At 54.6% G+C, this 25,347-nt stretch overlaps 2 protein-coding genes and 1 pseudogene across 5 annotated transcripts; all 3 read right to left on the reverse strand.

Moving 5' to 3' along the window:
- Window positions 1-4,773: 4,773 nt before the first annotated feature.
- On the reverse strand, window positions 4,774-10,920 carry LOC146751770 (uncharacterized). Of its 3 annotated transcripts, none has more exons than XM_085533483.1 (4): window positions 9,870-10,823; window positions 8,680-8,764; window positions 8,039-8,139; window positions 4,774-5,733 (listed from the first exon to the last, which is right to left on the reverse strand). In XM_085533483.1, the coding sequence occupies exon 1, from the start codon at window positions 10,459-10,461 to the stop codon at window positions 9,871-9,873; it is 591 nt and encodes a 196-aa protein (XP_085389609.1). In that variant the 5' UTR covers window positions 10,462-10,823; the 3' UTR covers window positions 4,774-5,733; window positions 8,039-8,139; window positions 8,680-8,764; window position 9,870. The 3 variants fall into 3 exon arrangements, with proteins under 3 accessions (XP_085389609.1, XP_085389608.1, XP_085389610.1); XM_085533482.1 differs by lacking the exon at window positions 4,774-5,733 and adding an exon at window positions 10,830-10,920 and having other exon boundaries at window positions 7,456-8,139; window positions 9,870-10,558; XM_085533484.1 differs by lacking the exon at window positions 4,774-5,733 and having other exon boundaries at window positions 7,456-8,139; window positions 9,918-10,823.
- A 1-nt stretch (window position 10,921) lies between these two features.
- On the reverse strand, window positions 10,922-12,398 carry LOC146751771 (uncharacterized; annotated as a pseudogene).
- A 2,550-nt stretch (window positions 12,399-14,948) lies between these two features.
- On the reverse strand, window positions 14,949-17,572 carry LOC146751772 (uncharacterized). 2 transcript variants are annotated; one of them, XR_014941108.1, is made up of 4 exons: window positions 17,424-17,561; window positions 16,805-16,889; window positions 16,164-16,647; window positions 14,949-15,503 (listed from the first exon to the last, which is right to left on the reverse strand). XR_014941108.1 is itself a non-coding variant. In XM_085533494.1 (4 exons), exons 1-3 carry the CDS (start codon window positions 17,538-17,540, stop codon window positions 16,164-16,166), a joined length of 303 nt encoding a protein of 100 aa, XP_085389620.1. In that variant the 5' UTR covers window positions 17,541-17,572; the 3' UTR covers window positions 14,949-15,503. The 2 variants fall into 2 exon arrangements, 1 of the variants encoding a protein (XP_085389620.1); XM_085533494.1 differs by having other exon boundaries at window positions 16,164-16,264; window positions 17,424-17,572.
- Window positions 17,573-25,347: the final 7,775 nt, after the last annotated feature.

The following is a 25,347-nucleotide window of genomic DNA, read 5'->3' on the forward strand; positions in this document are numbered from 1 at the left end:
CTCTGATGTCTACCAGAGGGTTTTAATTAGGGATTGATCATTCAATGAAGAGATGTCGATAACTTTCTGCCCGCCTCGAGGCTGGTTGGGGGGAGGGAGGAGCTGCGGGGATGAGTTGGGTGGGTGTTTGGGGGGGGGACTGGGGTGGGGACCGGGGCTAAGCCACAGGACAAACAGGCCAACTTGGCCAAGTTCCCCAGGGCACAGCACATGCTGGATGAGGCAGAGGAACGTGCTGACACGGCTGAGTCCCAGGTAACAAGCTGCAGGCACGGAGCCGTGACATCAGCATCAAGGTGGGTTCCTACCCCACATCCCTGCCCTCCATCTTCTCACCTCCCTCCATCTCCTTTCCCAATAGAAAGGACTCAGTGAGGAACGAAAGCTGCAGATGCTCTGCCTTCCAGCCCCAACCTCTGATCTCACAACCCCTTTGGATCTCTCAACTCTCCTGCTTTCAGCCAATAAGAATTGTTGAGCGGCAGCAGCTGCATTTGTGGGACAGGGCTTAGTGTGGGTGGTGCTGTGGGGTTGGTGTGGGAGCCACGGGAGATGGAGGGTGGCCAAGAGTGTGAGTTGGCCACTCAGGCCATCCCACAGTGCCGTGAACCTTGATCCATGGTGACTGAACATCATCGTAACTGGCTGTGGGGCACAGTTGGTTGCTACAGGGCAGTATGTTCCCCTATGCACTAATATGGGTCCCTGCAGGTACATGTGTGAGTGTGTTAGTATAGCTCCCATATGGGTCTGTATTTGTTCCCTTTGGCTCCTTGTGGGTCTCTATTGCTCCCTTTCGTTCTTATGTGGCTCTATGACTCTCTATGATGTTCTTTTGGTTCTCTATGGGTCCTGTGGGTTACTGCCCCTGACAGACGGTGGGAGGGGCCGGGTGATAAGAAGGGCAGAAACAGCCCCATTTCTGTCCCTGGCTGTGTTGTGTAGAGCCCCATGGGGAACATTGGAGGCCATAGCTTGTAGGCAAAGCAGAAGCTTATGGTGCATAGCTTACGGGGCTAAGCTGTGGGGGTTATGGTACAGAGCATCAAGGGCAGTGGTGGTTCTATCGGACACAGCCAAAAAAAGGAGGCTGAGAGGCCTTAACAGCCCTGTAGAGCCTAAAGTCCTTGAAGCTTAAGGGTAGGCCTGGAGCCGAGGTACTAAAGGGCTGGACTGGAAGCACTGAGGTTTTGAGGGCCTGATGCACAGAGGGAGGCCAAAAAAGAGTCCACGAGTCCATGAACATTTATGGCACAAAGGAAGGCTTAGAGCTGTAATGGAGAACACACCTGGAGGCACAGATGCCTGCAAGCTGTCCTAGAGGCATAGGGGGAGGCCTAAAGGCTTAGAGGTTGCCCAGGAGGCTTAGAGGCCTTACGGTAAAACAGCCTGGAGGGAGGCCCAGAGCCTGGCCAAGAGGCCTTGCAGCTTAGTAGTCTTGAGGCCAAAGTGAGGTGTGGACTTCTTCCTTCTTCCACCCGGGCGGTAACGCCGGACAATCCACCCGCCCTTGTTTCTCCATCCCCGGTACCGGAACTGAAAAGAGCCGAAAAGAGCCGAAAAAAGCCGAAGTTCGGCTGGTGTTCGGAGCCGGTTCGGCTGCCGGAGGAGCCTTCTGAAGGGTATTCCGGCTTACTTCCGTGTAGGTCTGGCCACTTCCGGTCCGGTTCGGCTCTCTTCGGAAGTATTCGGAAGCGCTCGGGTCGTTCTGAAGCGACTTCCGGTTTACTTTCGGTTTGCTCCGAGATCCACTTCGTCTCCGTTCGGAAGCGCTCGGGTCTTTTCGGAGCGAGTTCCGGTTTACTTCCGGGTTCCTTCGATTTCACCTTCGGAATTATTCGGAACCGCTCGGGTCGGGTTCGGAACCACTCCCAGCGACTTCCGGTTGAGTTCCGGGTTGCTACAGGCGGCTTCCGGTCGGGTTCGGAGCTGTTCGGAACCTTTCGGAAACGCTCGGGTCCATTTCGGGATCGCTACGAGCGATTTCCGGGTTTTTCGGGCTTCGGTTCCGTTCGGAAGCGCTCGGGTCAACTTCGGAAACATTCAGAAACTTTCGGGTCCAGTTCGGAGCCATTCGGGGTCGCTACGAGCAACTTCCGGGTTTCTTCAGGCTTCGGAACGATTCGGATCCTTTCGGAAGTTCTCGGGTTCACTTCGGAGGAGCTCGGAAACGCTCGGAGCCCTTCGGGTCCACTTCGGAGCCATTCGGGATCGCTACGAGGAATTTCCGTGTCTCTTCGGGCTTCGGACCCTTTCGGAACCATTCGGAACCGTTCGGAAGCGCTCCGGTCGACTTCGGAGACGCTCGGAAACACTCGGGTCCAGTTCGGAGCCATTCGGGGTCGCTACGATCGACTTTAGTGTTTCTTCAGTCTTCGGAACCGTTCGGAACCTTTCGGAAGCGCTCGGGTCGACTTAGGAACCACTCGGGTGCACTCGGAAGCGCTCGGAGCCGCTCGGGTCCAGTTCGGAGCCGCTCCGCTCGACTTCCGGGTTTCTTCGGGCTTCGGAAACCTTCGGAACCGTTCGGAAGCGTTCGGAACCCGGAAGTCCCTTTATGCCTCTCTAAACCCGGAAGTCTCTTCTACCCCGCCCAACTCTATGGCCCTGGAGGACCGTCTCAATACAATCAATGCGTTGCCATCTGTTTAATGAGTTAGAAGCGTTAATTAATGAGCTTTAATTAATCCCGGAGCAACATCCGGGTCTTTTCTAGATCCGTACTGAAGAGGCGAGCCAAGATGGCGGCCGGGAGAGACCGGAAGTAGCGATTGAGGCGCTGGGTTTGGAGTTCCTATAGGTGCCAAATAGTGAGCCATTAAAATGAATGGAGGCTCTGAGATGCCAAACAGTGAGCCATAGGAATGAATGGAGGCCCATAGGTGTCAAACAGGGAGCTATCAGGGTGAATGGTGGGCCAGATAGCTGCCAAATAGTGAGCCATTAAAATGAATGGAGCCCCATAGGAATGAACGGAGGCCCATAGTTGCCAAATAGGGATCTATTCGAATGAATGGAGGGCCAGGGATGCCAAATAGTTAACCCGTAGAGCCCCATAGAGACCCCATAAACCCCATAGAGACCCCATAGCACCCCATAGAGCCCTATAGCCCCCCATAGACCCCCATAGAGATCCATAGACCCCTATAGACCCCCCATAGAGCCCCATAGATCCCAACAGACCCCCATAGAGCTCCATAGAACACCATAGAACCCCATAGAGCCCCACAGACCCCCATAGAACGCCATAGAGCCCCACAGACACCCCATAAACCCCCAAAGACCCCCATAGAGCCCCATAGAGCCCCATATAGACCCCATAGAGCCCCATAGAGACCCATAGAGCCCCATAGACCCCCATATACCCCCATAGACCCCCACAGACCCCATAGCTGCCAAATAGTGACCCATAGACCCCTGTAGACCCCCCATAGAGCCCCATAGGACCCCATAGAGCCCCATAGACCCCCATAGACCCCATAAGGCTCCATAGAGCTCCATAGAACCCCATAGAGCCCCACAGACCCCCATAGAACGCCATAGAGCCCCATAGACACCCCATAAACCCCCACAGACCCCCATAGGACCCCATAGACCCCCATAGGACCCCATAGAGCCCCATAGACCCCCATAGACCCCATAAGGCTCCATAGAGCCCCATAGAACCCAATAGGACCCCATAGAACCCCATAGGACCCAATTGGATCCAATAGGACCCCATATAGACCCCATAGCCACCCATAGAGCCCCATAGACCCCTATAGACCCCATAGACCCCCATAGAACCCCATATAGACCCCATAGACCCATCATATTCCCGGTGCTATAACCCAGCACCAATAGGATCCCGTTGGGGCACCCGCTCTTCAAGTAATGCTGGCTCCCCATAGGGAAGAATAGGACGTCCCCCACTTCCACCTCGAAGCTCAGGCTCTCCCCATTCTCCAACACCAGGCCGGCCTGCATTCGCATATTCATGATCTCATTAAGCCTCATTTGCATCCCACCCCCCTATATCCCCTATATATAATATAGGGCCTTACCTTGCCACAGCCTTGGAGGATGTAAGCCAGCTCGTTAGCGTTAAGATGATAATGGGGTTGGCCAAGTTCATTAGGGAAGATCCTTAGGGTGGCTATGGTGAGAGGATCGGGGTGCTGCAATGGGTTATATATAGGATCATATAGGGTTATATAGGTTTATATGGGGGTCTATGGGGTCCTATGGGGGTCTATGGGGCTCTATGGGAATCTGTGGGGTGGCTATGGGGTCCTATGGGGCTCTATGGGAGTCAGTGGATCACTATTTGGCAGCTATGGAGCTCTATGGGGTTCTATGGGGTTCTATGGGGCTCTATGGGGCTCTATGGGGGTCCTATGGGGGGTCTATGAGGGTCGTAGGGGTCCTATGGGGTCCAATGAATCACTATTTGGCAGCTATGGGGGCTAATGGATCGCTATTTGACAGCTATGGGGCTCTATGGGGTTCTATGGGGGGTTATGGGGTCTATGGGGCTCTATGGGGTCCTATGGGGCTCTATGGGGTCTAATGGGTCTGTATTTGGCAGCTATGGGGCTCTATGGGGTCCAGTGGAGGGTTATGGGGTCCTATGGGGCTCTATAGGGTCCTATGGGGTGGCTATGGGGGTCTATGGGGTCCTATGGGGCTCTATGGGTCACTATTTGGCAGCTATGGGGCTCTATGGGGGTCCTATGGGGGGTCTATGGGGTCTAATGGATCCCTATGTGCAGCGTCTCGGCACGGACTCAGATGTGAACGATCCAAATCGTTTATTACAAGTTCTCACATCCCTTATATACCTTCACAAGTTGTTATTTTCTAACTTTCCCATCCGCCCTTACAACTTTCCCAAACACCTTACATGTCAACAAAGCATTCTACAAAACCCTTTTCAACTGTCCATGCAGGCACATAACCAATCAGAGCTGTGAGACTCTTCTTCTCCTTGCAGAGGTGTCCTTGGTTCCCATGCTGTTTATCTTGCTCCACAGCTGCTGCTCTGAACAGCTTTTCTTGTATTCCGACAATTCCCCCTTTTTTGTTTATTGACAAGCTACTACCATACTATAAAATAATAATGCTATTTATATTAATAACATAATCATTATAACTCAATCAAGGCCTCGATTGACAATACTCTAAAAGTGAAAAAAGAGACAAGTCAAATACAACATAACAACATTACTGTTAAACCCACTAAAAAGAACAAACATGTTTGTACTGCAACCTAAGTTTCTGCAACCTGAAAATAAATCCATGAGGGTCCCATTGTGTTAATCCGTAACTGATCAGGAAAAGGCTTCAATTTTTATATACTCGGATATATTGATTTTTAATGACCACTAAAAGTTGTGCAGTAAATGCTTTTAAGATGTTCATAACCATGCTCTACCAACTGAGTTATCTGGGCTAATAATTGATTAATGATCGCACAATTTAATGGAATAGCATGTCAAATAGAACCAATTTTAGAGGACAAATGTACTAGAGTATCACTAAGGGCATTAATACTTATTGACCCTTGAGAAACAGCAAGCCATGTTGGTGGTGGATGTGACAGGTAATGCCAGCAGGGCGTCCCCTGCTTCAAGGTGCACATTTCCTCTCTCACCCATCACAGATTCTCTCCTGCATTCAGGGTCTGAAGGATTTCTTCCAGTTGTACACCACATCCGCATGGCCAGTGCGTGATATAGAGCCCAAGTGGAACACCTGCTTGGAAAACAGAATAAACTATCAAATTTAGTTCTATTAGCGTGCGCTTTTGTCTAAAATGATGCATGGTTATATTTTCAGATCCCAATTAATTGGATGTAAAAGAGGTATCCGTTCTATGATCCAGGGTCATCTCTTTGCCTGGGATTCCTTTCCAGGTTTTGTCTTTGCAAATTAAGAAAAGCTAATTAATAGGCTAATAACATCATAACCAAACAGTACTAAAACATTGAAAGAGCTATTCCTGTAGATTCTAGCATTGATTAGATCAAATCCTGTTTAATACACATCTGATCTATTACTAAAATAGAAGAAGCACACAACATCCTAGCTAATGCCTTAAACTCTAAATCTTGAGACTGCATTCACCTGTATGTGCTGTGGAAAATATGTAAGAAGAATGAGTATCTATTGTTACATGTGCATATTTTAGATGGCCAAATTCAGGAACGTGAGTGACATCTGTCTGACACAGTTGAAGAGGTGCTGTGCCACATGGATTTGTCCGAGTCTGAGGCAAAGAGCTATCAGTCAAATTATGTAGCTGATATTCAGTCATAAACACGGTGTATTGCATAGGAGAGAGGATCATTCTTAACACAGTTTTCCAATCGTGAGGGGTCATAGCGTAACTGTCACTGTTTGCAACCAAAAGATTGTATGTAAAGGCTGACTGAACTCCGAATGTTCTCACTGACTCCCTTAGCTCCTTCACTGCCTCATAAGGCAGAGATTCCAAACGGGGGACCTGATTAGGAAAGGTCTGCAACGTGTCAGCATCACTTCTTAATACTGTTTCTTTTTTGCATTGCTCTAAGACATCACAGTACGCTGTAGGGAAATTTGTCATTCCTGCTTCCTTCAAAGTATCATCAGGAGGAAATGCGTCCGATTCTCTTTCTGGATCTTCTGGACCGGGGTCACAACGATCCCCTGGTTTCGATCCGTCCGTGTCTTTAACCACGTTACACGCCGGCTGCACAGACGCAGCAGCGCATGACGTGGGGGGGGAGGAGGGCAGAAGCGGCGCGACGAACGTCGTAGGCGGAGCGAAGGGCGAGGGCGCCGTAGAGGGCGGCAACGCGGCGAACGTCGGGGGAGGAGCGAACGGCGGGAGCGCGAAGGGGGGCGGCCGCGGCCCCTCGTCTCCCCGAATCGGGGAGGGGTCGGAGCCGCCAGTCGGATCCGGGCACGGGCCGCTTCCCGCAGCGAGAGGCAGCGGCGGGGTTGGGACGGAGGGCGGCAGGGAATGGTCGGAATAAATTCTTTCCCGTCGTGATTGCTTAATCCCTTCCATTATCCGGCTCCAAACGGGCAACAGCTTAGCAGCCGTTCTGTCTTTAGCGAGAGAAGCCTCGTAGAGTTTTGAGCCGATTTTGTCCCAAAGTTCTCCATCGAGAGAGAACTCAGTTTTTGGAAATTCAGGGACATTTTTGCTTATCCATTTAAGAAGAGTAGCTAATGCTGAAGTAGACACAGTCTCATCCTGATACAGTAACACTGACCGCAATACTTCGAGATGTACTCGTTGCTCCCTCGTTAGTGAGCTCCCCATAGTTCCTACTGCTCACCTTCTGTCCTGCAGAACGGTGCGGGTGCACGCGAAACAGTCTCTCCGAAGTTCAGTCGGGCGACGCTGCCGGACCGGGCTCGCTCAGCCGCGGGTTGATTTGCCCCACGTTGGGCGCCATTTGCAGCGACTCGGCACGGACTCAGATGTGAACGATCCAAATCGTTTATTACAAGTTCTCACATCCCTTATATACCTTCACAAGTTGTTATTTTCTAACTTTCCCATCCGCCCTTACAACTTTCCCAAACACCTTACATGTCAACAAAGCGTTCTACAAAACACTTTTCAACTGTCCATGCAGGCACATAACCAATCAGAGCTGTGAGACTCTTCTTCTCCTTGCAGAGGTGTCCTTGGTTCTCATGCTGTTTATCTTGCTCCACAGCTGCTGCTCTGAACAGCTTTTCTTGTATTCCCACATGCAGCCAGAATGGGGTGAGGATGGGGGGAGGGAGAATGCGAGGGAAGGGTTGGGGGAAGGATCGGGGAGGATGGAGGGAGGAATGGAAAGGATGGGGGGGAGGGATGGGGAAGTATGGGGGGGAAGGATGGGGGCAGAAGGATGGGGTGAAGGATGGGGAGGGGGAAAGGATGGAGGGGGACGGATCAGGGGAAGGAAGGACTGGGGGATGGAGGGGGAGCCCTTATGGGGCTCTGTGGGGTGTCTGCGGGGGGAGGGGGGCGAAAGTAAGTGGGGGAAGCCCACAGTCAGCACTTCTCCTGCCATACCTGCAAGAGGGTCTCAGGGGACTTCGCGGAGTAAAAGAGGGGAGAAAGCCGGCCTTTCCCACCGTAACTCTTGGTTGTCCTCTCCACATCAACAGTGGCACCTGAAATAAAGATGGACAGACGTGCACTGGGACAGCCCAGAGACAAGCTGAAGGAGTGAATGCTCATTCCCCAAAGCTCTTGGCGGGGCTCTGGGGTGCAGAATCCCTCCCGCTGTGTATGGGAACTGCTGAGTCCCGGCCTGATGCGCTGATTGAGCACCTGGGAAAATGAGCCGGTCAGCCCTGGGAGCAGAGTTGAAGGGTTTTTAAATTCTCAGAGATCGGGGCTTTAGACGGGATGTGAGGAGGAAATTCTTGACCCCCAGTGGGCGGTGAGGCCCTGCAATGTGCTGCCCAGAGGAGCCATGGATGCCCCATTCCTGTACGCGTTGGAGACCAGGTTGGATGGGGCCCTGAGCACCTTGATGCAAAGGGTGGCAGTCCTGTCAGTGGCAGGGAGTTGGACTGGGATGGTCTTAAGGTCCCGTCAGACCTCAGCCATCCTAAAGCTCTATGAGATAAGTGTGACAGGAAGCAGAGCTGGGCAGGTTTTGGGGAGTGCCAGGCGCAAAGCTGAGGGTAGTGAAGCTGTCTACATACCCAGGGATTTCAGAGTCCAGTTGGGCATCCAGTAGCTGTTTTCCACAACTCTCTCAATTGCATGCCGTATCAACAGCAGAATTTCCTGGCAACAAACGGGGAATGGAGAGACAGCAGTGAGCACAAAGACAGGAGATGGGTATGAGCAGGGAGTCCTACCCAAGAGCTAAGGGAAGGCACCCTGTCTTTCCAGAAATCTGGCAAGACCTTCCAGAAGGTGTGCCCTGATGAGCCACTCCACTCCAGAGACACAGCAAAGATCGACGTCTGGCAACAGACAAGGAATGGAGAGACAGCAGTGAGCACAAAGACAGGAGGGGGAAATGAAAGGGGAAGCGAGGGAGAGCCTACTAGCCCCACATGCCCCTATAACCCACTCTATAGCCCCATACATTCCCTATAACACTATATCCCACTACAATCCTCCTACTGCCCACCCACAGTCCCTTAGAGACATATATCCTCCTATAATCCACCCAGAGCACCCTACACCCCCCCTTTAGAACCTTACAACTCCCCCACAGCCCTACAGAGCACCCCAGCCCCCTAGAGCTCCATGATCCCCTGGAGCCCCCACAGCCCAGCATCAGCCCTCTAGCCCCTCCACAGTCATCTATATTCTCCCCAGAGCCCCTGCTGTCCCATATAGCAATAGACCACATCAACAGTCCCAGACAACTCTCTAGAACCCCAGACCCCTCCTATGGCCACTAGGAAGCTCTCCATAGCCCCACATACACCTACATCTACCCCTGCACTCCCCCTAGCACCTTACAGCCCCATATCCTCCTACAAACCCCGCACAGCCCTATAGCCCTCTACAGCCCAAACAGTGCTCCCTAGAGCCCCACAGCTCTCCCGATAACCCCCTCACACCTTTCTACACTCCCACTTCACCTACCTACATCCCCATATCCCCCTACAGCCACCGGCAGACCCCACATTCCCCTCACAGCCACCCATTTCCTCCTATCCCTCGGGATCCCCACACAGCCCACTACAACCCCATCTCCCCCACTGTTCACCCCTACATCCATCCCACTGCCCCCCACAGCCCCACATTACCCTAGGCCCTCCCTACAGCCCCATAGGACCTACAGCCCCCCCACGGCCACACATTACCCCACAGCCCCCTCAACTCCCCCATCCCCCCCACTCCTCCCCCACTGCCCCCTACACCCACAGCCCACCTCAGCTTCCTCTCCCCGGCCCCGGCCCGGCCCCGTTCTCCCGCACACCTCCGGCGCCGCCGTCCTCAGCACCGCTCCCGTCGTGCCGCGGTTCCGTCTCGGTGCTGCCCGGACAGCTCCGGCGCGCAGCGGCTGCAGCGGCGCTGCCGTGCGGGGCGGCCCGGGCTGCGGCAGCGGCTTCAGCCGAACGAAGGGAGAGCCGGGAGGGCCCGAGACACAAGATGGCGGCCGCTCCCGCGCGCGGAGCCTCAGCCAATCGGAGCCGGCGGCGCTGCCGCTGACCAATGAGACGGCGACACGCGTCGGCGGCGAAGCCGCTGACCAATGAGAGGCCGGCACGGGCGGGATGAGCAGCTGACCAACGATCCGTTAGCCCCTGCTGCTGCCATCTCCTCAGTGGGAGACCCCGTTCCTTCGTTGCTGGGTGGCAGCGATGTGGATGTGAGGACAGGCGGCTCCTCGGGCACGCTGGGCTCCACACGAGATGCTGCTGCCGCCATCTTGTCAGTGGCAGACCCCGCTTTTTCCCTTCTGGGTGGCAGCGATCCAGATGTGTTGTGGGAGGACTCCTCGGAAAGGCTGCTCTCGCCATGAGATGTTTCTGCTGCCATTTCCTTGGCTTGCTTCCCGCGCTCTCCCTGCTGCGGCAGTTGATGTTGCTGCAGCCCCTTCGCTGTGTCTGCTGCGCTCTGTGAGGAAAAGTTGGGGATGGGAGTTATAAGGGGAGGGGCACTGCTCACATTCCCTGTGAGCGCCCCCTCCCCCGACTCCATCCCATAACCCGTGTAAACCACCCCAAATGGCGGCCCCACTGCTGTGCCTGGGGGCAGGAGCACAGGAGAGGCCCCTTCCGTGGGGACAGAGCCCTGTCCCCTATCCCAGCACGCAGCCCCGAGCTGGGAGGGGTTACTGAGCTGAGTGCCAGGCGCAAAGCTGAGGGTAGTGAAGCTGTCTACATACCCAGGGATTTCAGAGCCCAGTTGGGCATCCAGTAGCTGTTTTCCACGACTTTCTCAATTGCATGCTGTGTCAGCTGCAGAATTTCCTGGCAACAAACAGGGAATGGAGAGACAGCAGTGAGCACAAAGACAGGAGATGGGTGTGCCCCAGCCAGGGGGAACTCATGGCTCTGCACAGAGCACTAATGCCGGGGGCGGGGGCCACACGGATGGTAAGGAGCCCAGCGCCTGGACCAGCAATGGTGGAGCTGAGATGTTACTGCTGCAGGGCCTGGCACGGTGGTGTGGTGCCAGGCCAGCTATGCTGCGGGCGGATCCACCTCCATGGGTTCATCAGGAGGTGGATCCACCTCCATGGGCTCATCAGGACCAGCCAGGGGGAACTCATGGCTCTGCACAGAGCACCCTGATCCCAGCTTTACCGTGCAGACAGCACCAGCAGCAGCTCTCAGTGTGGGGAGCAAAGCAGCTCCAAGACACAGGGGAGGCTGAGCCTGAGAGCCAGGTGTGGGGCAGGCGGCCAGAGCACAGAGCTGTCCCTGTAAAGGGCTGGAAGGAAACAGGAGGGAGCATTATCATTACCTCTCTCTTCAGACCGTGGATCCCATTCTCCTCCAGGACATCAAACAATGATTCTACAATGAGCTCCTTCCGTACTGACAGCTGAGTACTTTTCAGGTTTGGTTCTGGCCAGACCAGTGAGTTCCTGAAGGCAAAGCAAAGCAGGTCTTGTTCAGCAATGTCCACCCCGCAGGTCAGAGTTCCAGTGCCACGAGGTGAAGGATTCCGGGGGGTTGTGCCCTTCTTTATCCCCCGGCCCCTTTTGTTCCTTTGCTTTGCCAAGGGCTGCCTTCACCATATAGATGGGAAAGGCTGGAGCCCTGGGCACAAAGTGAAGGCGTGCATGGAGCACACAGCCAGCCGAGGCCAAGCTACAGAGCCAGGTGCATGGCAAGGAAGTGTTCTTACCCCAGAGACAGGAGCTCATGCACAGGTCCTGCTGACACCACCTGGAAGAAAAAAGCATTTGATGGGAGGAAGCACCAGGAGCACGGCCAGAGCTTCCAAAGGAGCTTCCCAGGGAGCCGCTGGCAGAATTTCCTGCTGCTTCCCAGCACTTTGCAGAGGACCGCTGCCCAAAGTTGGGCCCTTCAGCCCTCCACGTGCTGCAGAGCATCTGCTGCTTCTCCGCTTGCTCTCCCATCCCCTCCAGACTCCACAGTGTCACGGACGAGCCAAAGGCCCCTTCTTCCCATGTGCTGTTGCCTTCAGCCTGAGCTCCGTGCTGGGCACTGGGAAGATGCTGCCACACCAAAGCCCGTCCTGCTGCCAAGGCAGCCCCCAGCCTTGCTCAGGAGCCCACGGAGTCTCAGCAGCGATGGGCCCGTGGCCAAACTCCTCCTGTCCCCACGGAGGCTGAAGGGCAGAGCTTTGTCTTCTGCCGCACGCTGTGGCACTGACCTGCAGGACATTTCCCCAGGCTCCCAATATCCAGAGGAAGGCTCCAGCTGTGGGAGACATCAGTCAGGAGAGACCATTAGTTTGCCAGAGTGCTCGGAGCCCTGCAGCCCATTTCCCTGACATCTTGCAGGCATCTGTGCCTCCAGGTGTGTTCTCCATTACAGCTCTAAGCCTTCCTTTGTGCCATAAATGTTCATGGACTCGTGGTCTCTTTTTTGGCCTCCCTCTGTGCATCAGGCCCTCAAAACCTCAGTGCTTCCAGTCCAGCCCTTTAGTACCTCGGCCCCAAGCCTACCCTTAAGCTTCAAGGACTTTAGGCTCTACAGGCTGTTAAGGCCTCTCAGCCTCCTTTTTTTGGCTGTGTCCGATAGAACCACCACTGCCCTTGATGCTCTGTCCCGTAACCCCCACAGCTTAGCCCCGTAAGCTATGCACCATAAGCTTCTGCTTTGCCTACAAGCTATGGCCTCCAATGTTCCCCATGGGGCTCTACACAACATGGCCAGGGACAGAAATGGGGCTGTTTCTTCCCTTCTTATCACCCGGCCCCTCCCACCGTCTGTCAGGGGCAGTAACCCACAGGACCCATAGAGAACCAAAAGAACATCATAGAGAGTCATAGAGCCACATAAGAACGACAGGGAGCAATAGAGACCCACGGGGAGCCAAGGGGAACAAATACACACCCATATGGGAGCTATACTAACACACTCACACATGTACCTGCAGGGACCCATATTAGTGCATAGGGGAACATACTGCCCTGTAGCAACCAGCTGAGCACCACAGCCAGTTACGATGATGTTCAGTCACCATGGATCAAGGTTCACGGCACTGTGGGATGGCCTGAGTGGCCAACTCACACTCTTGGCCACCCTCCATCTCCCGTGGCTCCCACACCAACCCCACAGCACCACCCACACTAAGCCCTGTCCCACAAATGCAGCTGCTGCCGCTCAACAATTCTTATTGGCTGAAAGCAGGAGAGTTGAGAGATCCAAAGGGGTTGTGAGATCAGAGGTTGGGGCTGGAAGGCAGAGCATCTGCAGCTTTCGTTCCTCACTGAGTCCTTTCTATTGGGAAAGGAGGTGGAGGGAGGTGAGAAGATGGAGGGCAGGGATGTGGGGTAGGAACCCACCTTGATGCTGATGTCACGGCTCTGTGCCTGCAGCTTGTTACCTGGGACTCAGCCGTGTCAGCACGTTCCTCTGCCTCATCCAGCATGTGCTGTGCCCTGGGGAACTTGGCCAAGTTGGCCTGCTTGTCCTGTGGCTTAGCCCCGGTCCCCACCCCGGTTCCCCCGTTCCCCCCACCAAACACCCACCCAACTCATCCCCGCAGCTCCTCCCTCCCCCCAACCAGCCTCGAGGCGGGCAGAAAGTTATCAACATCTCTTCATTGAATGATCAATCCCTAATTAAAACCCTCTGGTAGACATCAGAGTTTAGGGGTTTTTAGGGTTTATTAGGGTTTTTTATGGTTTTTAGGTTTTTTTAGGGGTTTTTAGGGTTTATTAGGGGTTTTTAGGTGTTTTTAGGGGTTGCCGTGGATTTCCAATCGGTACACGCAGGTGTATTCCGCGTTCCCCCAGTTGCTGCGTACATCCATTTTAATCCTTTTGTAGGACTGAAGGGGCTTCTCCTGCCAATGCAAAGAGGAAAGGCTTTGTTATGGGCCGGAGGGGGATCAGTGCCCCATAGTGCCCCATAGCTCCCACTGTTCTCCCCATAGATCCCAAAGCATCCCATAGATCTCATAGTGCCCCATAGCTCCCACTGTTCGCCCCACAGATATGGGTAAAACTAATACACAGTTAATGATTTCCTGGAATTCTGATCCATATTCAATAGTTGTTTAGCATGCAGACCCCTCTCTTGTTATCACCCATCTTATCAGTGTGGGAATCAAATGTTGTTTGTGCCTTTAGAACAAGAGAAGAATCTTTTCTTTCAAGGTCTCAGTATAGAAGTGAAGTAGTTTGTTGTTATTTCAAGGTCTCAGTATATAAGTGAAGTAGTTTGTAGTTATTTCAAGGTCTCAGTATACAAGTGAAGCAGTTTGCAGTTATTTCAAGGTCTCAGTATACAAGTGAAGCAGTAGCAGAGGAGAGGCTTTGTTATGGGCATGGGAAGAGCCCCGGCACAACAAGTGCTTCCAAAGGCTTGCAAAAGGGACCCCGCAGGAGTCGGCCATGTTGGAGAGCAGAGGGTGGGCAGGAAAGCTCTTTCTTCCCATGACTTGCAGGCAGCCCAGCCTTCCCCCTTGCACTTGCCATACCTGAACGTGGAAGGTCTGCGCAATATCTCCACCCACGTCATAAACATACAGTCCCAGGAGAGTTTCCCTTTCGTCCTCATCCACTCCCTCAAAGACAAGAGATGATGGCGGTCACACTTAGGCAGGCCGTGCCATAAAGAACACACTGAGGCCAAAGGTGGGAGCGCTTCCAACCCTCCCTGTACTCTGGTAGGATTGGAGCACAACGGAGGGCGAACCTGAGTCAGGGCACGTGGAGCAATTGCTCCCAGCTGCTCGGCCACAAAGAGCAGCAGAGGCCTTTGGAGACATGGAACCAGCCGAGGGATTCGGTGCCCTCAGGCAGGATGCCGTGCTCTGCAGCAGCCCACCACTGAAATTTGGGAGCTCCCAACTGTATGGGGTCGTATGTGGCTCTGTTGGGTGTCTACCGTGTGGCTCTATGGTGCTCTATGAGCTCTTGTGTGGCTCTATGGGGTCTTACAGGGCTCTATGTGGCAGTTATGGGGCTCTGTTGGGTGTCTGTAGGGCCCTTATGGGGCCCTGTTGGGTGTCTGTGGGGCACCATGAGGGTCTTTGGTTCTCTATGAGCTTCTGGTGCAGCTCTATGGGGTCTTAAGGAGCATTATGGGGCTCTATGGGGTGTCTGTGGGGGTCTATAGGGTCTTATGTTGCGGTTATGGTGTTCTGTTGGTTGTCTCTGGGGCTCTATAGGGGTTCAATGGGCTCTTATGGGGCTCTATGGCAAAGCTTTTTCCTTGGGGGCCTCCAGAAGCAGCAGCAGGCAGAGACTTACCAAGATGGCAAAGTCTCTGGGGTTGACATCCCCAGAGGGAGACACCGCCTTGGAGACATGCCACAGGGTGAAAGCTGTGGGCCAGATGTTCTGAGGCAGCTGGATGACAGCGTGGCCCTGCGAACCTTGGAATGCCCAGCAGTTTCCAACAGAAATATCAGGCTGAAATGAGAGAGATGCGTCCATCAGCGGTGAGGCAAAGAGTCGCCAGAGCTGGATGCTGGGCAAGGAGCACAGAATTTGTCTTCTGTGTGGGCTGCCGTGCTCCCCGTAATGGAACGCTACTCAAGGGACAGGAGGGGAATATGCAAAGGTTTGGACAACAGCTCTGGAGTCAACCGCCTTTCTCTGCTTGCCCAGAGCCGGCGGGGCAGCCCTCCCCAGCATCTGTCAGCCCAGCACCCTCCCAACGCTGGTGTCAGTGATGTGGGGAAGAGTGTGGGCTGAGCAGAGCAGCTGGGCCAAAGGAAATGGATGTGCAGCCAGAATGGGGTGAGGATGGGGGGAGGGAGAATGGGGGGAAGGGTTGGGGGTAGGAAAGACTGGGAGAAGGATGGGGGGTAGGATGGAGGGAGGAATGGGGAGGATGGGGGGGAAGGATGGTGGAAGAAAGGGAGGGGAAGGATGGGGGGAGGAAGGATGGAAGGAAGGTTGAGGAGGGGGAAAGGATGGGGAGGGGGAAAGGATGTAGGGGGACGGATCCTGGGAAGGAAGGGCTGGGGGATGGAGGGGGAGCCCTTATGGGGCTCTGTGGGGTGTCTGCGGGGGGAGGGGGGTGAAAGCAAGGGGGGAAGCCCACTGTCAGCACTTCTCCTGCCATACCTACAAGAGGGTCTCAGGGGACTTTGCGGAGGAAAAGAAGGGAGAAAGCCGGCCTTTCCCACCGTAACTCTTGGTTGTCCTCTCCGCATCAACAGTGGCACCTGAAATAAAGATGGACAGACGTGCACTGGGACAGCCCAGAGACAAGCTGAAGGAGTGAATGCTCATTCCCCAAAGCTCTTGGCGGGGCTCTGGGGTGCAGAATCCCTCCCGCTGTGTATGGGAACTGCTGAGTCCCGGCATGATGCGCTGATTGAGCACCCGGGGAAATGAGTCGGTCAGCCTTGGGAGCAGAGTTGAAGGGTTTTTAAATTCTCAGAGATGGGGGCTTTAGACGGGATGTGAGGAGGAAATTCTTGACCCCCAGTGGGCGGTGAGGCCCTGCAATGTGCTGCCCAGAGGAGCCATGGATGCCCCATTCCCGGAGGCGTTGGAGACCAGGTTGGATGGGGCCCTGAGCACCTTGATGCAAAGGGTGGCAGTCCTGTCAGTGGCAGGGAGTTGGACTGGGATGGTCTTAAGGTCCCTTCAGACCTCAGCCATTTTAAAGCTCTATGAGATAAGTGTGACAGGAAGCAGAGCTGGGCAGGTTTTGGGGAGTGCCAGGCGCAAAGCTGAGGGTAGTGAAGCTGTCTACATACCCAGGGATTTCAGAGCCCAGTTGGGCATCCAGTAGCTGTTTTGCACGATGCTGTCAATTTCAATCCGTGTCAACAGAAAAATTTTCTGGCAACAAACAGGGAATGGAGAGACAGCAGTGAGCACAAAGACAGGAGATGGGTGTGAGCAGGGAGTCCTACCCAAGAACTGCACTCCAGAGACACAGCAAAGATGGACTTTGGGCTCTGCCTGATCCCAGTGTTGCCAGCCCCGTGTCTGCTGTAGAACAGCCTGGACAGGCAGTCAGATCGTGCCCTGAGCCAGCCAGGCTCTGCAGAGCTCCAGTTGTCACTGGCCTGGAGAATGGCCCTTCCAGCTAAGAAGTCTGAAGCACAAGTCTCTTGGCAGGGGCCGCATCCAGCCTCCAAGCCAAGCCCAGCAGGCTTCTGGCTGGGGCCCAGCCAGGGGCAATTCATGGCTCTGCACAGAGCACCCTGATCCCAGCTTTACCGTGCAGCCAGCACCAGCATCAGCTCTCAGTGTGGGGAGCAAAGTAGCTCCAAGACACGGGGGAGGCTGAGCCTGAGAGCCAGGTGTGGGGCAGGCGGCCAGAGCACAGAGCTGTCCCTGTAAAGGGCTGGAAGGGAGCAGTACCATTACCTGTCTCGTCAGTTCGTCGATCCCATTCTCCTCCAGGACATCATACACTGCTTGTGCAATGAGATGCGTCCTGATTGACAGCTCATAACTTATCAGGTGTAATTCTGGCCCAACCATTGTGTTCCTGAAGGCAAAGCAAAGCAAGTCTTGTTCAGCAACGCAGGTCAGAGTTTCAGTGCCACGAGGTGAAGGATTCCGGGGGGTTGTGCCCTTCCTTATCCCCCAGCCCCTTTTGTTCCTTTGCTTTGCCAAGGGCTGCATTCACCATATAGATGGGAAAGGCTGGAGCCCTGGGCACAAAGTGAAGGCGTGCATGGAGCACACAGCCAGCCAAGGCCAAGCTACAGAGCCAGGTGCATGGCAAGGAAGTGTTCTTACCCCAGAGACGGGAGCTCATGCACAGGTCCTGCTGACACCACCTGGAAGAGAAAAGCATTTGATGGGAGGAAGCACCAGGAGCACGGCCAGAGCTTCCAAAGGAGCTTCCCAGGGAGCCGCTGGCAGAATTTCCTGCTGCTTCCCAGCACTTTGCAGAGGACCGCTGCCCAAAGTTGGGCCCTTCAGCCCTCCACGTGCTGCAGAGCATCTGCTGCTTCTCCGCTTGCTTTCCCATCCCTCCAGACTCCACAGTGTCACGGACGGGCCAAAGGCCCCTTCTTCCCATGTGCTGTTGCCTTCAGCCTGAGCTCCGTGCTGGGCACTGGGAAGATGCTGCCACACCAAAGCCCGTCCTGCTGCCAAGGCAGCCCCCAGCCTGGCTCAGGAGCCCACGGAGTCTCAGCAGCAATGGGCCCGTGGCCAAACTCCTCCTGTCCCCACGGAGGCTGAAGGGCAGAGCTTTGTCTTCTGCCGCACGCTGTGGCACTGACCTGCAGGACATTTCCCCAGGCTCCCAATATCCAGAGGAAGGCTCCAGCTGTGGGAGACATCAGTCAGGAGAGACCATTAGTTTGCCAGAGTGCTCGGAGCCCTGCAGCCCATTTCCCTGACAGCTTGCAGGCATCTGTGCCTCCAGGTGTGTTCTCCATTACAGCTCTAAGCCTTCCTTTGTGCCATAAATGTTCATGGACTCGTGGTCTCTTTTTTGGCCTCCCTCTGTGCATCAGGCCCTCAAAACCTCAGTGCTTCCAGTCCAGCCCTTTAGTACCTCGGCTCCAGGCCTACCCTTAAGCTTCAAGGACTTTAGGCTCTACAGGGCTGTTAAGGCCTCTCAGCCTCCTTTTTTTGGCTGTGTCCGATAGAACCACCACTGCCCTTGATGCTCTGTACCATAACCCCCACAGCTTAGCCCCGTAAGCTATGCACCATAAGCTTCTGCTTTGCCTACAAGCTATGGCCTCCAATGTTCCCCATGGGGCTCTACACAACATGGCCAGGGACAGAAATGGGGCTGTTTCTGCCCTTCTTATCACCCGGCCCCTCCCACCGTCTGTCAGGGGCAGTAACCCACAGGAACCATAGAGAACCAAAAGAACATCATAGAGAGTCATAGAGCCACATAAGAACGACAGGGAGCAATAGAGACCCACGGGGAGCCAAGGGGAACAAATACACACCCATATGGGAGCTATACTAACACACTCACACAAGTACCTGCAGGGACTCATATTAGTGCATAGGGGAACATACTGCCCTGTAGCAACCAACTGTGCCCCACAGCCAGTTACGATGATGTTCAGTCACCATGGATCAAGGTTCACGGCACTGTGGGATGGCCTGAGTGGCCAACTCACACTCTTGGCCACCCTCCATCTCCCGTGGCTCCCACACCAACCCCACAGCACCACCCACACTAAGCCCTGTCCCACAAATGCAGCTGCTGCCGCTCAACAATTCTTATTGGCTGAAAGCAGGAGAGTTGAGAGATCCAAAGGGGTTGTGAGATCAGAGGTTGGGGCTGGAAGGCAGAGCATCTGCAGCTTTCGTTCCTCACTGAGTCCTTTCTATTGGGAAAGGAGATGGAGGGAGGTGAGAAGATGGAGGGCAGGGATGTGGGGTAGGAACCCACCTTGATGCTGATGTCACGGCTCTGTGCCTGCAGCTTGTTACCTGGGACTCAGCCGTGTCAACACGTTCCTCTGCCTCATCCAGCATGTGCTGTGCCCTGGGGAACTTGGCCAAGTTGGCCTGCTTGTCCTGTGGCTTAGCCCCGGTCCCCACCCCGGTTCCCCCGTTCCCCCCACCAAACACCCACCCAACTCATCCCCGCAGCTCCTCCCTCCCCCCAACCAGCCTCGAGGCGGGCAGAAAGTTATCGACATCTCTTCATTGAATGATCAATCCCTAATTAAAACCCTCTGGTAGACATCAGAGTTTAGGGGTTTTTAGGGTTTATTAGGGTTTTTTATGGTTTTTAGGTTTTTTTAGGGGTTTTTAGGGTTTATTAGGGGTTTTTAGGTGTTTTTAGGGATGCCGTGGATTTCCAATCGGTACACGCAGGTGTATTCCGCGTTCCCCCAGTTGCTGCGTACATCCATTTTAATCCTTTTGTAGGACTGAAGGGGCTTCTCCTGCCAATGCAAAGAGGAAAGGCTTTGTTATGGGCCGGAGGGGGATCAGTGCCCCATAGTGCCCCATAGCTCCCACTGTTCTCCCCATAGATCCCAAAGCATCCCATAGATCTCATAGTGCCCCATAGCTCCCACTGTTCGCCCCACAGATATGGGTAAAACTAATACACAGTCAATGATTTCCTGGAATTCTGATCCATATTCAATAGTTGTTTAGCATGCAGACCCCTCTCTTGTTATCACCCATCTTATCAGTGTGGGAATCAAATGTTGTTTGTGCCTTTAGAACAAGAGAAGAATCTTTTCTTTCAAGGTCTCATTATATAAGTGAAGTAGTTTGTAGTTATTTCAAGGTCTCAGTATATAAGTGAAGCAGTTTTTAGTTATTTCAAGGCCTCAGTCTACAAGTGAAGCAGTAGCAGAGGAGAGGCTTTGTTATGGGCATGGGAAGAGCCCCGGCACAACAAGTGCTTCCAAAGGCTTGCAAAAGGGACCCCGCAGGAGTCGGCCATGTTGGAGAGCAGAGGGTGGGCAGGAAAGCTCTTTCTTCCCATGACTTGCAGGCAGCCCAGCCTTCCCCCTTGCACTTGCCATACCTGAACGTGGAAGGTCTGCGCAATATCTCCACCCACGTCATAAACATACAGTCCCAGGAGAGTTTCCCTTTCGTCCTTATCCACTCCCTCAAAGACAAGAGATGATGGCGGTCACACTTAGGCAGGCCGTGCCATAAAGAACACACTGAGGCCAAAGGTGGGAGCGCTTCCAACCCTCCCTGTACTCTGGTAGGATTGGAGCACAACGGAGGGCGAACCTGAGTCAGGGCACGTGGAGCAATTGCTCCCAGCTGCTCGGCCACAAAGAGCAGCAGAGGCCTTTGGAGACATGGAACCAGCCGAGGGATTCGGTGCCCTCAGGCAGGATGCCGTGCTCTGCAGCAGCCCACCACTGAAATTTGGGAGCTCCCAACTGTATGGGGTCGTATGTGGCTCTGTTGGGTGTCTACCGTGTGGCTCTATGGTGCTCTATGAGCTCTTGTGTGGCTCTATGGGGTCTTACGGGGCTCTATGTGGCAGTTATGGGGCTCTGTTGGGTGTCTGCAGGGCCCTTATGGGGCCCTGTTGGGTGTCTGTGGGGCACCATGAGGGTCTTTGGTTCTCTATGAGCTTCTGGTGCAGCTCTATGGGGTCTTAAGGAGCATTATGGGGCTCTATGGGGTGTCTGTGGGGGTCTATAGGGTCTTATGTTGCGGTTATGGTGTTCTGTTGGTTGTCTCTGGGGCTCTATAGGGGTTCAATGGGCTCTTATGGGGCTCTATGGCAAAGCTTTTTCCTTGGGGGCCTCCAGAAGCAGCAGCAGGCAGAGACTTACCAAGATGGCAAAGTCTCTGGGGTTGACATCCCCAGAGGGAGACACCACCTTGGAGACATGCCACAGGGTGAAAGCTGTGGGCCAGATGTTCTGAGGCAGCTGGATGACAACATGGCCCTGCGAACCTTGGAATGCCCAGCAGTTTCCAACAGAAATATCAGGCTGAAATGAGAGAGATGCGTCCATCAGCGGTGAGGCAAAGAGTCGCCAGAGCTGGATGCTGGGCAAGGAGCACAGAATTTGTCTTCTGTGTGGGCTGCCGTGCTCCCCGTAATGGAACGCTACTCAAGGGACAGGAGGGGAATATGCAAAGGTTTGGACAACAGCTCTGGAGTCAACCGCCTTTCTCTGCTTGCCCAGAGCCGGCGGGGCAGCCCTCCCCAGCATCTGTCAGCCCAGCACCCTCCCAACGCTGGTGTCAGTGATGTGGGGAAGAGTGTGGGCTGAGCAGAGCAGCTGGGCCAAAGGAAATGGATGTGCAGCCAGAATGGGGTGAGGATGGGGGGAGGGAGAATGGGGGGAAGGGTTGGGGGTAGGAAAGACTGGGAGAAGGATGGGGGGTAGGATGGAGGGAGGAATGGGGAGGATGGGGGGGAAGGATGGTGGAAGAAAGGGAGGGGAAGGATGGGGGGAGGAAGGATGGAAGGAAGGTTGAGGAGGGGGAAAGGATGGGGAGGGGGAAAGGATGTAGGGGGACGGATCCTGGGAAGGAAGGGCTGGGGGATGGAGGGGGAGCCCTTATGGGGCTCTGTGGGGTGTCTGCGGGGGGAGGGGGGTGAAAGCAAGGGGGGAAGCCCACTGTCAGCACTTCTCCTGCCATACCTACAAGAGGGTCTCAGGGGACTTTGCGGAGGAAAAGAAGGGAGAAAGCCGGCCTTTCCCACCGTAACTCTTGGTTGTCCTCTCCGCATCAACAGTGGCACCTGAAATAAAGATGGACAGACGTGCACTGGGACAGCCCAGAGACAAGCTGAAGGAGTGAATGCTCATTCCCCAAAGCTCTTGGCGGGGCTCTGGGGTGCAGAATCCCTCCCGCTGTGTATGGGAACTGCTGAGTCCCGGCATGATGCGCTGATTGAGCACCCGGGGAAATGAGTCGGTCAGCCTTGGGAGCAGAGTTGAAGGGTTTTTAAATTCTCAGAGATGGGGGCTTTAGACGGGATGTGAGGAGGAAATTCTTGACCCCCAGTGGGCGGTGAGGCCCTGCAATGTGCTGCCCAGAGGAGCCATGGATGCCCCATTCCCGGAGGCGTTGGAGACCAGGTTGGATGGGGCCCTGAGCACCTTGATGCAAAGGGTGGCAGTCCTGTCAGTGGCAGGGAGTTGGACTGGGATGGTCTTAAGGTCCCTTCAGACCTCAGCCATTTTAAAGCTCTATGAGATAAGTGTGACAGGAAGCAGAGCTGGGCAGGTTTTGGGGAGTGCCAGGCGCAAAGCTGAGGGTAGTGAAGCTGTCTACATACCCAGGGATTTCAGAGCCCAGTTGGGCATCCAGTAGCTGTTTTGCACGATGCTGTCAATTTCAATCCGTGTCAACAGAAAAATTTTCTGGCAACAAACAGGGAATGGAGAGACAGCAGTGAGCACAAAGACAGGAGATGGGTGTGAGCAGGGAGTCCTACCCAAGAACTGCACTCCAGAGACACAGCAAAGATGGACTTTGGGCTCTGCCTGATCCCAGTGTTGCCAGCCCCGTGTCTGCTGTAGAACAGCCTGGACAGGCAGTCAGATCGTGCCCTGAGCCAGCCAGGCTCTGCAGAGCTCCAGTTGCAGCTGGCCTGGAGAATGGCCCTTCCAGCTAAGAAGTCTGAAGCACAAGTCTCTTGGCAGGGGCCGCATCCAGCCTCCAAGCCAAGCCCAGCAGGCTTCTGGCTGGGGCCCAGCCAGGGGGAATTCATGGCTCTGTACAGAGCACCCCGATCCCAGCTTTACCATGCAGCCAGCACCAGCATCAGCTCTCAGTGTGGGGAGCAAAGTAGCTCCAAGACACGGGGGAGGCTGAGCCTGAGAGCCAGGTGTGGGGCAGGCGGCCAGAGCACAGAGCTGTCCCTGTAAAGGGCTGGAAGGGAGCAGTACCATTACCTGTCTCGTCAGTTCGTCGATCCCATTCTCCTCCAGGACATCATACACTGCTTGTGCAATGAGATGCGTCCTGATTGACAGCTCATAACTTATCAGGTGTAATTCTGGCCCAACCATTGTGTTCCTGAAGGCAAAGCAAAGCAAGTCTTGTTCAGCAACGCAGGTCAGAGTTTCAGTGCCACAAGGTGAAGGATTCCGGGGGGTTGTGCCCTTCCTTATCCCCCAGCCCCTTTTGTTCCTTTGCTTTGCCAAGGGCTGCATTCACCATATAGATGGGAAAGGCTGGAGCCCTGGGCACAAAGTGAAGGCGTGCATGGAGCACACAGCCAGCCAAGGCCAAGCTACAGAGCCAGGTGCATGGCAAGGAAGTGTTCTTACCCCAGAGACGGGAGCTCATGCACAGGTCCTGCTGACACCACCTGGAAGAGAAAAGCATTTGATGGGAGGAAGCACCAGGAGCACGGCCAGAGCTTCCAAAGGAGCTTCCCAGGGAGCCGCTGGCAGAATTTCCTGCTGCTTCCCAGCACTTTGCAGAGGACCGCTGCCCAAAGTTGGGCCCTTCAGCCCTCCACGTGCTGCAGAGCATCTGCTGCTTCTCCGCTTGCTTTCCCATCCCTCCAGACTCCACAGTGTCACGGACGGGCCAAAGGCCCCTTCTTCCCATGTGCTGTTGCCTTCAGCCTGAGCTCCGTGCTGGGCACTGGGAAGATGCTGCCACACCAAAGCCCGTCCTGCTGCCAAGGCAGCCCCCAGCCTGGCTCAGGAGCCCACGGAGTCTCAGCAGCAATGGGCCCGTGGCCAAACTCCTCCTGTCCCCACGGAGGCTGAAGGGCAGAGCTTTGTCTTCTGCCGCACGCTGTGGCACTGACCTGCAGGACATTTCCCCAGGCTCCCAATATCCAGAGGAAGGCTCCAGCTGTGGGAGACATCAGTCAGGAGAGACCATTAGTTTGCCAGAGTGCTCGGAGCCCTGCAGCCCATTTCCCTGACAGCTTGCAGGCATCTGTGCCTCCAGGTGTGTTCTCCATTACAGCTCTAAGCCTTCCTTTGTGCCATAAATGTTCATGGACTCGTGGTCTCTTTTTTGGCCTCCCTCTGTGCATCAGGCCCTCAAAACCTCAGTGCTTCCAGTCCAGCCCTTTAGTACCTCGGCTCCAGGCCTACCCTTAAGCTTCAAGGACTTTAGGCTCTACAGGGCTGTTAAGTCCTCTCAGCCTCCTTTTTTTGGCTGTGGCCGATAGAACCACCACTGCCCTTGATGCTCTGTCCCATAACCCCCACAGCTTAGCCCCGTAAGCTATGCACCATAAGCTTCTGCTTTGCCTACAAGCTATGGCCTCCAATGTTCCCCATGGGGCTCTACACAACATGGCCAGGGACAGAAATGGGGCTGTTTCTGCCCTTCTTATCACCCGGCCCCTCCCACCGTCTGTCAGGGGCAGTAACCCACAGGAACCATAGAGAACCAAAAGAACATCATAGAGAGTCATAGAGCCACATAAGAACGACAGGGAGCAATAGAGACCCACGGGGAGCCAAGGGGAACAAATACAGACCCATATGGGAGCTATACTAACACACTCACACAAGTACCTGCAGGGACTCATATTAGTGCATAGGGGAACATACTGCCCTGTAGCAACCAACTGTGCCCCACAGCCAGTTACGATGATGTTCAGTCACCATGGATCAACGTTCACGGCACTGTGGGATGGCCTGAGTGGCCAACTCACACTCTTGGCCACCCTCCATCTCCCGTGGCTCCCACACCAACCCCACAGCACCACCCACACTAAGCCCTGTCCCACAAATGCAGCTGCTGCCGCTCAACAATTCTTATTGGCTGAAAGCAGGAGAGTTGAGAGATCCAAAGGGGTTGTGAGATCAGAGGTTGGGGCTGGAAGGCAGAGCATCTGCAGCTTTCGTTCCTCACTGAGTCCTTTCTATTGGGAAAGGAGATG

Source organism: Coturnix japonica, unplaced genomic scaffold (assembly GCF_054131305.1).
Source record: "Coturnix japonica strain WE unplaced genomic scaffold, WE-NBRP24 Scf061, whole genome shotgun sequence".
Lineage (NCBI taxonomy): Eukaryota > Metazoa > Chordata > Aves > Galliformes > Phasianidae > Coturnix > Coturnix japonica.